Raw genomic sequence first — 14,649 nt, forward strand, 5'->3', positions numbered from 1 at the left:
GGTAAGAGTTTCAAAAAAGCGTATATAAGAACCAAAGAAAGGAGAACGCGTTCGGTTCGGAGTCGATCGTGGTCGAAGAACGTGGACAACGAGCACGAGACTACCTGCACGGCGAAGGCAGCGACTCGCGGAGTGCTGCCGAACCTCCCCCACCCGTTCCCTTCTTCGTCTCTTCCCATTCTCCTCTTCTTTCTAAGAGGCCGCAGCACGGTACCCCGTACCCCTTGTCCCTTCAACGATAGAAGCGAGAAGCCAATGACGTCACCCGGTTAGCTGTCCTACGCTCACCAACCTGGCCAACTACTCGACCAGGATCGTATGATGAGCGAGAAGGAAGAGAATCAAACAAACGAATATGTTTTCATCGTAAATTTTCGTCAAGTGACTTAAATGCATGTTAATTTTTCAAATTGTAATTCAAATTTAAATCGCTTGCTAAAATATCCAAATTATTTTCTAAAATTATAATAAATTTGAACATTAAAAGATAAATAAATATTTCCACTTCCACAAATATCTGATTACTTTCACGCGATACAGAAAGAGAGAGAAAGAGAGAGAGAGAAAGAGAGAGAGCGAGAGAGGGAGAAGGAAAGGGACAGATCTACTAACGGTACCCACGTTCATCTCCCTCATCGTTACACTACTGAACCCCGTAAGTTATCGTAAATGTTACGAACACTTAGACTTAAGTTGCTTCACACAACGATGACATCGTACGAGAGTAAGAGTAGGCATATATACCTGTGTAGAACTTTAAGGGACATCAGAAAAATATTCATCGAACAAAGCCAACTTGCATGTCTCTATCAGTATTGGTCGTACACGAAAGCGGACCCACGCCGTTCGACGAAAAAGTATCGAGGACGGAAAAAGTGGACGTGACTACGCGGCCGACGAGAGTGTACTTGGGCCGTGCTCATAGACTGTAAAATCGACCCATATATATACCACGAACTGGTAAACGAGTTGTTTGTGCGATACAGGAGCAAGTATATTAATATGGAAATTGGTGCATGTGTTCAACCTGGAATTCACATTTCAGTGACAATTGGATTCGTTTAACGATAGCTTTTTCAAAAAAAATTTACGTGTTTTCAAAATATGATGCCAATGTTCACCGTAGTTCTATGTGTCTGAAAATTTTATGAAGAAGTTTCATTAATGTGTTTATAATAGTTCAAATCGGTAGGAATATTCGAAAGTTTTTGGAGTAAATAATTACCTTACAGTGTTCTCTCATTAAGGATTCTGACCTAAGGTAAGTTTTAAAATGATCTTATGTAAACTTTACCAAACAGAGTAGTTATTATTTAACAGGGGAAAACGTGGGTAGTGTGACGTAAAGATGGTGGTATATCCATTCACATTACGTAGGTAACGATTGGATTGTCAATATTTCTTCCTCTTCATATGTAACAGGATGTAAATAAATTTAGTCCTGTTTGTGTAGAATTTGTGATGTCAACGTGGGTAGTAAGAATTCCTTGTATAGAATCAAAAATGTTTATACTACTCTAAATTTCCTCTAAACGTAATTGTTACATTAGAAACAATTAGCTATAATCGTTAAATATCATTATGTTTAATTATACGAGCTATTAGATAAGATAACTAAGACTACGCACATTATTGTATTCCTCGAAATATCGAAAACACTGATTGTTTCAAGTTAAAATAATCTAAACTTACAATTCATTGAGATCTTTAGATCTATGGTTTATGGATCTCCTATGAATCATAGAAAGTGGAATGAAAAAAAAAAAAAGGAAAAAAGAATTAGAATAAGTTTCGAAAGAATTCGTGTTGGTCCTTTAAGGACGGGGTATTCATTAACCTCGAACTAAAAAAAGTAAGTGTAAAGATGAGAAGGGTCTTTGTACTTGTTACTAACGTCAAAGATGCTGTGAGACCTCCGAAAGCGTCCAGGATGAATCAACTTTGGAATTTCCTATGAAGAAACTCTGAGGGGTCAGCAACGTGCCCTTGAAAAGGTAATTTCTCTCTCTCTCTCTCTCTCTCTCTCTCTCTCTCTCTCTCTCTTTTTCTCCTTTTTTAATATTTTTTTTTTTCTATACTATTAGACTCTAGTAACTGACGAATCAATTTTCTCCTCGAATGACCAAACTTTTATTATATGATTTCACAATCGCTATTCAAAGATACGCGGCATCGTTTTATAAAACGGAAATCATTGGTACCCGACACCCTCAAGTCCGAGTCACGTGATTACAAATCATCGTGCGTGCACCCAAGTACTACTTCCATGGCGTCCAAAGAAGAACGAATTTCTCAAAGTTGTGTATGTCTGTGTGTTTATATTGTGTGTGCGTAAGCGTCCCTGGAAACCTGTTCCCTTCGTATTGATGATACGTGAGCAACAGGTAGATTTTCTTCGAGCTTGGTTTCTACCTTTCCTAGACTTTAAGATTTGAAAGGTTTTTTGGGCTCGATCCCTATCATTTTGAAAGTTTTCCCGACCAAACCTTATTTGTAAGGAAAGAAAAGCTTTCTTAGAAGAGATTAGTATCATTCGTAGAACTCAAACTTTGTTCCAAATGTCGGCAAGAGTTTCTAAAACTTTCTAAAGAATTTAGAAAATGTTCAAATAATTCAACAAATCTTCGGATACAATTGTCCAACGATAAAAGTAAAGCAAGTAACTTGTTACAAGTATCGCGATATCTTTCTTTTGACACCATTGTGTGACATAATAGATGTTCATATCTTTTATTTCAGTTCAGATGAAACCGCATATAATGGAGCTCATGTTCAAGAACTGTATATATACTCTACTTTCAGTGGTTCTCAAATATTAACTTCGAGCTCGAAATATTACAATTAAAAGTTACAATAATAGTGTCAAATCAAAAAACGATATGGAAAAGGGTACGACATCTGATGTAGAAGACATTAATTATGTTGAAAATTATAATGAAAACCGTCGATAATGTGACAACGTTTATAAAAAATATACAACTGTTGAAAAAAAATTACCACGAATAATGTCGGTAAAAACGTTCGCCATCTTATCGATAGCGTTAACAAAAAATAATTCCCTATACGCGTTAGAAAGTAAAAAAAAAGAAATTATTATAAAATCTATCGTAATTTATTAGAACGAAAGTATCGAGTTAACGTAATCGCACCGACGGAATTACGTTAGAGTTAAATTTCCCTGTAGTCCTTGCGAACTCTTCCCTGCGAATTTCACGCGAGACAAGGCACTCTTTCGTCTAGAGCAATTAACTCTCGAGATTTCTAATTAACTCCGTGAGAAAATCGGATAGAGATTGCTATGGCACTAAAATTTCTTTGCTTACTGTTCAACCGGGACCGAATACTACAATCCTTCGCAATTCTTCTCAGTCTAATAAGCTATAAGTTCTCTTAACAAATATGTACAACTACGTACATTCGATGTTTGGGAATTAAATTGAAGAAAAAAAAGGAACATATATTTTTCTTTTCGACTGTAGTCTCTTTGAAACAGCTGACCCCCGTACAACAAAGACCGGTCCAGAGTAGTATCTACGTTTACTACGCTCTCGCAAAGAGAAACGAGAAGAGAGGAAAGAAAAGAGAAGGAGAGAACCTTCAATGCTCTCGACCAATCAGAGAACCAGAAAGACTAAGAATCTCGCAGGAGAAAGGTTCTTGGTCCGGCGGATCCGTTACAATGGCTCCTCGTGTGTATCTATACGTGTAAAGCGAGTGAACATGCTGATGTATTCTGACAATCGAGCAGCCATTTCGTAAGAGTTCTATTACATTTGAATTTTAAAAGTGTCTGATAATTCTATAAAGTATTATTAAAATTATAATAATTACGCGCTCCTTATATTTTGATATACATACTATAAAAAATAATAAGTACATATTTACTAATTAATCATCATGGATTAAAGTAACGACGAGACTCTGTACGTATCTTGATCAACTTATCTTTGACACTTCAACGAATGGCATAGGAAGCACTTAAGCTTACATTCTCGAGTGTCTTCATCTTGAGTGTCTAAGTATGCATTAGATAAGAACTTGAGCGGTTTGCTTTTACATGAAAAAAGATATAACGGAAATGTGTCTTCATGATTTTGACCATAAAAAAATTATCAAAGAGATTTTCAACTTAATGAGAAAAGGAACATGAGAAAAGCAAAAAAACAGATATATTAAATCTGTAACGAGTAAACATAAAAGTTCACTCAAAAAGTTAACTCAAAGTGGATATTATATCGAATACATATTCTTTCTTACGGAGCTTCCCCCAGCCATTCTCCATTATTTTTTCGAGCAGTTGATCCTAGTGACCTTTCTGTTGCTTACCTTGAGCGCACAGAAGATGCAGGATTCAGGCATACAAGCATGTCCGGAGAGTTCTCTGAAGCTACGTCTGAAGATATCCAAATGCCATAGAACCTGAAAGAAAAAGAAAAATTACTAATAAAGATATAGTAATAATTAACTTTACCACGTACGTTATTACGATTTGCTTATTCCTCGTTACAACCATTAGAAAAAGTAGAAGAGAAAAAAAAATGAAGAAACAGAAGAAAAGAAATAAAAGAAGAAAAAGAAAAGAAAAGAAGATGAGGGAGAAGAACTAACAATCGCAACTACACGCATAACTTTTCCATTGAGACGAAAATGTGGGTTGATTCTGATTGCTCTTAATTAACTCAATAGCGAAGAAAATAAATCAAGCAGCGTGTCGGAGCTAGCTGTAATTTCCATGAAAAAAAAAAAGAAAAAAAAAAGAAAAAAAAAGAAAAACTCTTGGGAATGCAGAAGCACGAAGGCCATACGTTGGGAATATTTTAAATGAATTAGATATGAATGAATTTACGCGAGTATACATTCGGTATCCTTCGACGAGATTAATTTTCAATATGTGTGAAAAAGAAAGGAAATAGAATGAGATGGAAAAAGATAGACAGAGATAGAGAAAGAAAGGGGTGGGGATAGAGAAAGAAAGAGAGAGAGAGAGAGAGGGAGGGAAAATGAGTGGATGGTGGGTAAAGAAGAGTGGAGGGGATTTACTACTACAAGAAAATATGCAAATGTGTCTGAAAGTCCCAGTGTACTATGCTAGCACCGACCCATAACTATACATGATAGTAGCCCACCGTATCGTGAGTACATTATTATGCCGAGGGAAAGTAAATCACAATTTCCGAGGGCGTGCACGTTGTGCCGCATAGCATAGCGGAACATAAATTTCCTCTTTTCCGCTGTCACCGAGGAAATATCCGCTACTATTAACCCTCACTCCCACCCCCTCCCCTGCCCATTCTCCATCGTCCACAAATTAGTCTCCCAAAATCCGACAAAATTGAATATTTGTGAATCCTGTGGATAAATCGGTAGTAAACCAATTGAATACTGAATCGAATATTAATCTAATTCTAGTACTTGATCGAATAATAAATTAATATCGTACTAACTCTTTTAATAACTCACGTGACTCACTATTTACATATACTAATTTTCTTTCTTTCCTTTTTTTTTGTTTTATTTTTGTATTTTTATAATCGCCAACATACATTATTTTCTTATATTTTGGAATATTAATAAATAATTTTTATTATAATAACGATCATGAGCGCCAAATTAATCCAGTTCTAATTCCAATTTACTATAATACTTACCTAATTCAATAACGAATTAATACGATGCTAATTCATCTAATAAATTATGTGATTCACCATATACATCCTTTTACTTATTTTTCTAGATGACCCATACATTGCTTTCTAATATATTTTCGAGTATTAATAAATAATTCCTATTACTGACTCATCGTATATACCTACTCATTTTTTTAAGATGATTCGTACTAGAATTTCACCAATTTAAATTATCAATTTTTAAAGACCAAAAAGAGTCTAAAATATACATTTCATTAAAGACAAAAATATAACGAAGATGATATTTTTTTTTTTTTACTATATACAAACGTTTCGAAAGTATCCTAAGAAATCACGAATGAGGATAGAATATTTTAACGATTAAGTGAAAACAACTTAAGCCGTACCAAAGTAAAACCACACGATTTTAATCTGCGCTAAAAAATATATACTTCTCAGAACTCTACGCAATTTTTATTTACCGTTAATACGAAAGCATGGAAAACTTGAAGAATTTACCATAAAACGGTAGATATAGTACCTTGTAGTATATATATTATATATATATAAAATATATATATATATTTATAATATATATATATAAAATTACCTAGCCTAAATTTTAAATTAATAAAAAGTAACGTTAGTATAATTCGTGCTCAGCTTGGCGATCAAATGCGTACTAATTGCGAGTTGTTCAACGTGCTAATTAATAAGACAGTAAACGCCTCAAAGATATACGATAACGGTAACCATTATTATTATTATTATTATTATTATTATTATTATTATTTTTATTTTTATTTTTATTTTTATTATTATTATTATTATTATTATTATTATTATTATTATTATTATTATTATTTATTGTTATTGTTGTTCGGAAAATAAAAAATAATTGACGGTTATAATCTTTGATAAAATACAATGATAAATATGGTTAACTTTTATCTATTCCTGATATAGTATAATAATCGCTATTGTAAAAAGCTAATTATAATGGAAGAATAATATATTATAGTACAATTTGTGCATATAACTAACTTTTACTTGTTTTCGATAGAGTACAATGCCCATTATTATAAAATTAAATGATCTTTTTTGCACGATAATTAAAAGAGGAGTCTAGGAAGTTAAGACAAAAAGTATAGTAGGAATTGCGTGATTTAGAGCGTTTAAACGGTCTAAATACCTATTTGCTCCTCCATAACGATTAAAATCTTTTACCTTGAAGTTTTATTTTACTAACGATCCTTTGAACAAAACCTTTCAACGTTTAATTTATTTATATATCGAAAGAGACCGGAACTTATTGACTTTCGGTTAATTAATAAAATAAAACACGTTTACTATAATAAGAAACATTATAGGAATACTTGATGAAGCATGAGTAGTTAATTAAACGATTAGATTGTCAATAGTGCATTTCGATTTAAATAGGTTCGTTGATACGAATCGATTATATTCAATGGATGTGTGGAAAATGAGTGAAACCGAGAAATCCGGGTTTCGTACTGTATTTTTCTAATAGACTCGTTTAGGTCTCTTGCTGTCGTGTTATTATCTTAAAATTGCGTAAATAAACGAACATGAACGCGGCCGCGCCTATCGAACAAACCTCAACTAAGTATTTCTAAGATTTCTCGTGATCCCTTTTCTTTTTTTCTAAACTTCTATGATCTCATCAACGCAAATTACACAACCACGATAATATCTATTAGGAGGTATAAACAATTTTTCCTAAAAACTAAAAACAGAAAATAATAAACAAGAAAATAATAAACAAAACAATCCTGATTAATCGCTATAGTGAATGATGTGCGATATATATATATATATATATATACACATACACATATATAGCATCCGCAAAAGATACACATGAGATAATTCTTGAAATAAAAAAAAATAATGAGACGATACAAAAAACCAAGATAGAACAAAACAAAAGAAAAAAAAAATAAAAAATAAAGAAGAACCTTGGCGATCTGGAAGAGGGCTTGTCTTCTTGGTCTTTGATCCTGCTTCATGACTCCAAAGCTTCAAACACGATTGAACTTCGTGAAAATGATCTCGCAATACCGTTACAACGGCGTTTTGATAAATAATGCGATGAAAATCATTGATATATGAATTATTAAAGAAAAGTTTTTATCCAAGTTGACATTGGCCCGCGTAATATCGCATCGAAACAATACACCAAACGCGATGGCACACACGAAGTAAGTACCTTTCTTGGCCGGGCGACGATGCAACAATGCCCGGATAGGGCTGGGACTGGTTTACGTTGACTGCAGCGCCACCAGGGACTCCGGTGGTCAGGTAGTAAAACTATTAAACGCGGGCCTCTTCTACTCGCCGTGCCGGCCCGTAGTACACTATAGTACGTTATAGTAAAGATGTAGTAAAGTTGTGCATTGTATAGTATGATTCAACGTTCGGCTACCGGTCGAGTCTTTTGACAGGGACGAACGATTGAAACGACAGGATAGCTGTTTCCGTCGCAACGTGATTTCATGGTTTTTGCCCAACAAGGTACAAAGAAGAAAAATACAGATGAAAATTATTTCAATATTATCATCTATGAATTTACTATTTTTTGTATCATTTAACAAAAAAAAAAAAAAAACAAAAAACAAAAAAGATAGGACAAAATATTCTTACGAATTGTTTACGAATTGAAACTTTTTGATTTAAAAACTTTCTGCTTTACGTTTCAAAAATTTAAATAAAATTTCGAACAAGTTCGTAAATTATTGGTTTCATTATAAGATAATAAAGTTAAATGTTGTCATCATCGATGTTGAGAGAGGAAACTTCTCATGAATAAAAGAATAATCATTTAGCTTAGACTCGTATTTGTTTGATAAGATCGAGTTACAAGTTACGTGTATATATATATACATATATATGTGTGTGTAGATGTACTTTCCGTCCCTGTTGTTTACTACAGTATACGCGGCGGCGGCAGCCATCTTTACTACGAGGCCATGTCGTGGGTGCGAAAGGCTTAGGGTCAGTTGGGACGTTCAAATGGTGGGAGATAGACTACCTGAGTCCGTTCAGCATTCTCTTTTAGCTTACTGAGGTTTTTGGTCAAATGGAGGGGATAAATAATGGAAACGGAGAAAGAGAAAGAAAAAGAGTTGTAAAAAGAAAAAGTTTTAAGTAGGAAGAGGATTTCGTTTGGCGTACCGGCCAAAGGAAATTATGGGACTGACAAGATTCTACGTCACACTAGCCTATTTAATTTGAGATATGTCAAATATTTACTCATTCAGAAAGTTCATGCCATTTTTTCATATATAAACATTCTGTATGTAAAAATACATTTGTGATATTAAAAAACGATTAATTTTGTATATATATATATATATATTGTGTATAAAGAAGATATTTTTGATTAAGTCTTATCCAATGCGTTGCTTTTTATTTATTTATTTATTTTCTATTTTTTTCTTTTTTTTTTTTTTTTTTTTTTTTAGTTTAGCGATTCACTTTTGTATCTCATTGAATATAGCTCTTCATATGTCTCAATATTACGATGTACATTGTTATAATGAATAATATCATTTCATACTATTATATTTTTATGATTTTTCGCTTCCTAAAGTTCTTAGTAGATACGTTTGAAACTGGTACGCAAAGAACATGGTATTATTACGATAGCGTTCTTACAACAGAACCGGTACAGCAGTGTACAATAGTGCAAAGAGATTGGACGAGAGAACATTGAATTTATTCCGAAGGTAAAAGAAATATGTATGTATGTATGTATGTATATATGAGTTTAAGCAAGGATAGAACATTTTGCATTCGTAGAAATATTCGAAAACCAGAAGCTGCAACGTGATCGTAAGAAGAAAAATATTTATTATCTTACGTTATTTAAATGTTTTGAATGATTCTAATCATTGAATACACGTAGCAGTGCAAGAAATGAGAGGAGAAAAAAAAATTGGTTATGATAGATATACCACAAGATATTTTTCGTCTGGAATATTACAGATTAATATCGAGTAAGTTGATCTAATATAACTCAAGCCAACTAGTTCCATGTCTATGCGGCGCCATAAGTGTCAGACTATAATATTAAGATAATAGGATAGTCGTTTATATAAAGGACAACACGTCTTTTGTCTTGAACGATACGATATGAAATGAAAGGAGTTTGTAAGATAGATCTATGTATTTATTTATGTTACTTTAAGAGGATAATGAATCAAAGCTTTGAAATGGATTCATAATGTAGATTCTTTTGATTTATTTCTTTTATTTAATTATAATAATTTCTTGTCTCAATCGATGTCATTAATTCTACGGGATTTAACTTTATCATCTTTTGTTCATAAACTTTTATCCAATATTCTTTTCATAGAACACATTTGTTTAAAATAAATTCATCACGTGTCGTTAATTTTCTTTTTTTTTTTTGCTTCGTTATCTTCATTAGAATGTAAGTTATTTCCAAGGAACATAAGAGCACCAATGAATTTTCTGTGGCATGGCAATGCTCAAAGAGAACCAGACACCACTTGTCAACTACTATTACACAATGAGATCTTTCTATTCTCAAAGGCAAAACGAAAGATGAGAAGGAGTCTACGTACCCTAGGGGTTCTTTCCTCGAGAGGTTAGCCTTGACGTTTCTTCACAAATCTTCTTTCGGTATATTTAGGAAAAGCTCATTGATACATAAAGAAAATAGGAAAAGAGAGAGAGAGAGAGAGGGAGAGAGAGAGAAATGAAAGAGCCACATCCATCCGTTTCAAGTGCATTCTCTGAAGTCTGCTAAACTTTAAACTAAACAAAGCTAACGTAAAACAATTTGTCTAGACCTAAAAGAACAATCTCCATTTATTCCATCTAAAACATCAACTTGATTTATACTTCGGAACATTTCCTAAATGAATTTTTTCGCTTGTTTTGAATACAAATTAAAAAAATCAAGTAACAACATGGAGTTATTAATTTTTCAATTTATTTTGTTATTAATTATTCAGATTATTCAAAAAAAAAAAAAAAAAAAAAAAAAGAAAAATGAGAAAAAACAATCCCGGAAATCAATTTTTCTTCAAAAATTTTCTGTAGAATCAAAAAAGAAAAAAGACAAAAAGAAAAAAAAAATAACATGGACGATGTGCAACCTCAAATTGGAATGTCACCAAGGAGACTTTCGCGTTATTATCCGACACACACTCGAGCGTTGTAAGGACGTCATAAGATGCTATTGTTTGTCGAAGAGAAGTACGGTACGAGGAGAGACGTTAATTTCATCGACAGAAAGAAAAAGAAAAGAAATGAAAAGGAAAAAGAAAAAGAAAAAGAAAAAGAAAAAGAAACAGAAGAAGAAGAAGAAGAAGAAAAAAAGAAAAGTTGCCTAGGTGGGCGGAAGAAACGATGAAAGAACGTTTGTTACAAGACTGATGTTATCAATACATAGATATAAACACATATGTATATATATATATATATATATATATATATATATATATATATATTCAATACTTTCGCATAGATATAAATATATATGTATATATACGTTTACTCTCAATGCCGATGAATCAAAGTGTATAATGTCAGGATGGGAAAGTGATCGGCAATCGCAAATATCTCTTCGTGCGTTCATTAAACTAAATCCGTTATGAACCCACGTTTAGAATTCTTGACAGGGTAACACACGATCGCGAGAGTAAATCTTCTTTGCTTTCATACTTTCGAACTTCGAAAGAACAATTAATTCTAATATCTAGAAATGAATGATCATCGTCCTAATTCCAGTAGCTCCGACAATTCGTTTATCGTGTATATATATATATATATATATATATATATATATATATAAGAACTTTTTGCTTAATACTTCTTTTTTTGCATCAGAGAAGGAAAAGACGGCTGAGCCGTCTGTCGAGCGCTATTGGATACTCGTCCCGTCTAACGTAAGAGACAGCAGACCCTTATTTTCAGCGTAAGGAACCTTTAAACGCATTATATAGTAATTCAGCTGCCTCACAATGACCACCCCCACTCTCCCACCCCCTTTGAAGGGTTTCGCAAACGCATCTGCCACTGCAAGAGAAGACCTTTTTTTTTTCTTCCTCTTTCTAGATGCCTGCACACAGATAGTAATGGGTGTTCGTTCGATAGTAATGGGTCTGTTAAATAAAAAACAAATCCTTTGCATTCGAAATTTCTCATCGAATGAAGATATAAAAAAAAAAAAAAAAGAAATAAAAACACAAAACAAACCAAAAAATTTGTTGCACCTTTCTAAAAGTTAAATAATAATTTAATAGAATAAATAAATGAAGAAATGTATAAATCTTTTCTACGAAATGTTTATTTCAGTTCCCATCTGGTCCAACCTGTTTTCGACGGTGTTAGGTTCATTAAAATTTGAAGTCACGTTCGTCCTAAATCCACCCCACGAGATGGCCGCGACAAGTGGTACAGAAGATACACGAAACAGGTTCGAAGGGAAAAGGCCAACTAATTCTTTCAGGTATAAAGTAACAGGTACTAGTTGTCGTCTATGGGGTTGGAAGAGTCCGTTGGCTTCGAAAAGCAAAACTCTCTTCAAAGTTTCAACCGAGATAAATTCTCTTGATGTCGGATGCAAGCGCATCGATCCGGTAAGTACTCGATTCCAGATTCGTAGTCAACGACGTGTAACTCTGCAGTAGCCTTTGTCCGATCTCACGAAGTTAGAATCTTTGAGTATAATATTGAACGTTTAGCTAAAATTAGATCGTGTGTTTGTTCTATATCTTTAAACATCGATAACTTTAAATAATCTTTCAAGTAACACATCTATATATCTATATTTTTAGATTTTATGTCGATCTATTTTGCAACAAAATTTAATTTTTACTTTATATGTATATGTTAATGTTTGTTAAATATAAACGATACTTAGTACAGTCAAATTGGTATAAGTTATATTATTAATTTCACGTTAAAGTTTTTCTTCTTTTTCTTTATTTTTTAAGCACAAAAGAAAAACTTAGATTATAAATTTTTATCATATAATTTTTTGTCGTGTTCCATAGGAAATTCATTTAATTTGAAAAAATGTTTAGTATAATTATGCTATACCGATTATAATTTATCTTTAAAAAAATAACGAATAAATTTTTTTACACGAATTAACAATTAATTCTGTGGGAATATAATGAAAGAAAATATCAAAAATACAGAGACAGTATAAATTGAATGGCGTTATAAGGGTTTAATTGGTATCATTTCTAATGCCATTTTCTATATAAATTAGCCTAATTTATTCTCAGTCAAATGAAATGCGTATTTCAGTAGTACTCAATGAGATTGTATAATACCTGGAAGATGAACAGAACTGACATAAGTTCTGTTTAACGAAGCTGGCATTCTATTTGGTGCTTTGCCATACACACGAAATCTTCCCTTTCACTGAGATCCGATCTATGAGAAGCTAGAATGCGTCGATTGGCTCTTCTTTCTGCTCATTCTCTCCTTTTCTCTCTCTCTCTTTCTCTCTCATTCTTTTTCTCTATCAAATTGACATTTATTCCCTATTCGACCCACGTTGACCTATGGAACACCTGTAGCGTACCTTACTGACCTCGTCCACGTAAGATTCATTGCCTGTTCAGCACGTGTTCGTATACACATATACGAAATATATAAGGGAATAGTTAGATAATAATTGAATTAATTAAATAACAGGCTGAATAATTGAATACTAATCGAACAATTAGATAGAAATTTTCTAATCTACAAAGATCATTCAACTTAATTCCATTTAAATGGATCAGTTAACTATATTAAAAGACAAATTATTTTCCAAAGAGCCAATTACCTTGACACGTCACATACAATGCATAGCAGTAGGTGCGGTTTCTTATCTCTCGATTGATAAGATACTACATCCGATATAATAGAGAGTAAAAGTCTCTATCTTTTCGATCGATGACGACAACCGTAGTCTAACAATGAGATTATAAGACAATACTTTGAAGAATGATAGAAGAGGTATAATACATATATGTACAAGTACAGTACATATATGTATTATATTTTCCAAGTGAAGATAACAGCTACACGTTCTTAGAAAAATTACTAGGGAAATGTATACCTGCATGAACTTCACAGTTGCAGCTAACAGGCCGAAAACTAATACCGCTAACATCCGTTTCTTTTCTATAAGACTTATCGTAGTTACATACGTGATGCGTTATCTTACATGTATACTCTTTAATAATTGCAATCTATTCATCTAAATGCTAAATTGAAAGTGGAAGAAAAATAAGAGAAAGAAAAATATTGAGTTTGATATATGTAGGACATAAATGTAAGAATTGTGTCAATGAGAAGAGTATCAAAGGGTTTTTATTAATTAAGATTAAAAATGTATGAATGGTATCATCGAATATCACCAAAAATTTATAATATCTATAACGTTCCTAATAAAATATAACATATCAAAATTTTGACAAAATTCATTTGTCTCTCAAAAAGCATATAATCTACAAATTTATTTGATTATCAAAAATATATTAGAATTATATATCAAAATTATACAAGAAATGGTATTATTAAATTCTATTGAGTTTAATTCTTAAAAATGATCATCAAATTTTCATCTCAAATTAAATTTTGTTCATTATATTGAACCAACTGATATGTTTTTACGTTAACGTTGTCATTGTTTATTGAATAGATATCTACAAAAAAAAAAAAAAAAAAAAAAAAATGTGTCATAACAGTCACTAATATTTTTTTTTATAATATCTCACGAAAAATTAGGAAAATTTTGATAATGATAATTTAAAAGGGTCCTGAAGTACTTCAGGAGAAGGGATACGATGGTTTCTGGCAAAGGTGTCTCTTTGGAAAGTCTGGATCTCTCAGTCTAGGCTCCATTTACCAAGGTGCTGCTCGCACGTGCGCCGTTCACCGCGATAAGAAGAGAAGAGAAGACAAGAAAGGAAGAAAGAGGGGGAGGGTGAGAGAGAGAAAGAGTGGGGGAGAAAGAGAGAGAGAGAGA

General features: G+C 32.6%; 1 protein-coding gene across 6 annotated transcripts in view; it reads right to left on the reverse strand.

Moving 5' to 3' along the window:
* The window catches only part of ec (ubiquitin specific peptidase echinus), a 59,220-nt gene that overhangs the window by 13,025 nt on the left and 31,546 nt on the right, over window positions 1-14,649 (reverse strand). For 5 of the 6 annotated variants that reach the window (XM_035885844.2, XM_035885842.2, XM_035885843.2 and 2 more), the window contains one exon: window positions 4,327-4,419. In XM_035885844.2, the coding sequence (XP_035741737.2) occupies window positions 4,327-4,419 (93 nt within the window). Of the gene's footprint in view, window positions 1-4,326; window positions 4,420-7,606; window positions 7,864-14,649 lie in introns of those variants that run through there. The other variant, XM_035885849.2, reaches the window with a different exon arrangement.

The sequence above is a fragment of the Vespa mandarinia genome, chromosome 4 (genome assembly GCF_050613455.1).
Source record: "Vespa mandarinia isolate Hongniang chromosome 4, ASM5061345v1, whole genome shotgun sequence".
Taxonomy (NCBI): domain Eukaryota; kingdom Metazoa; phylum Arthropoda; class Insecta; order Hymenoptera; family Vespidae; genus Vespa; species Vespa mandarinia.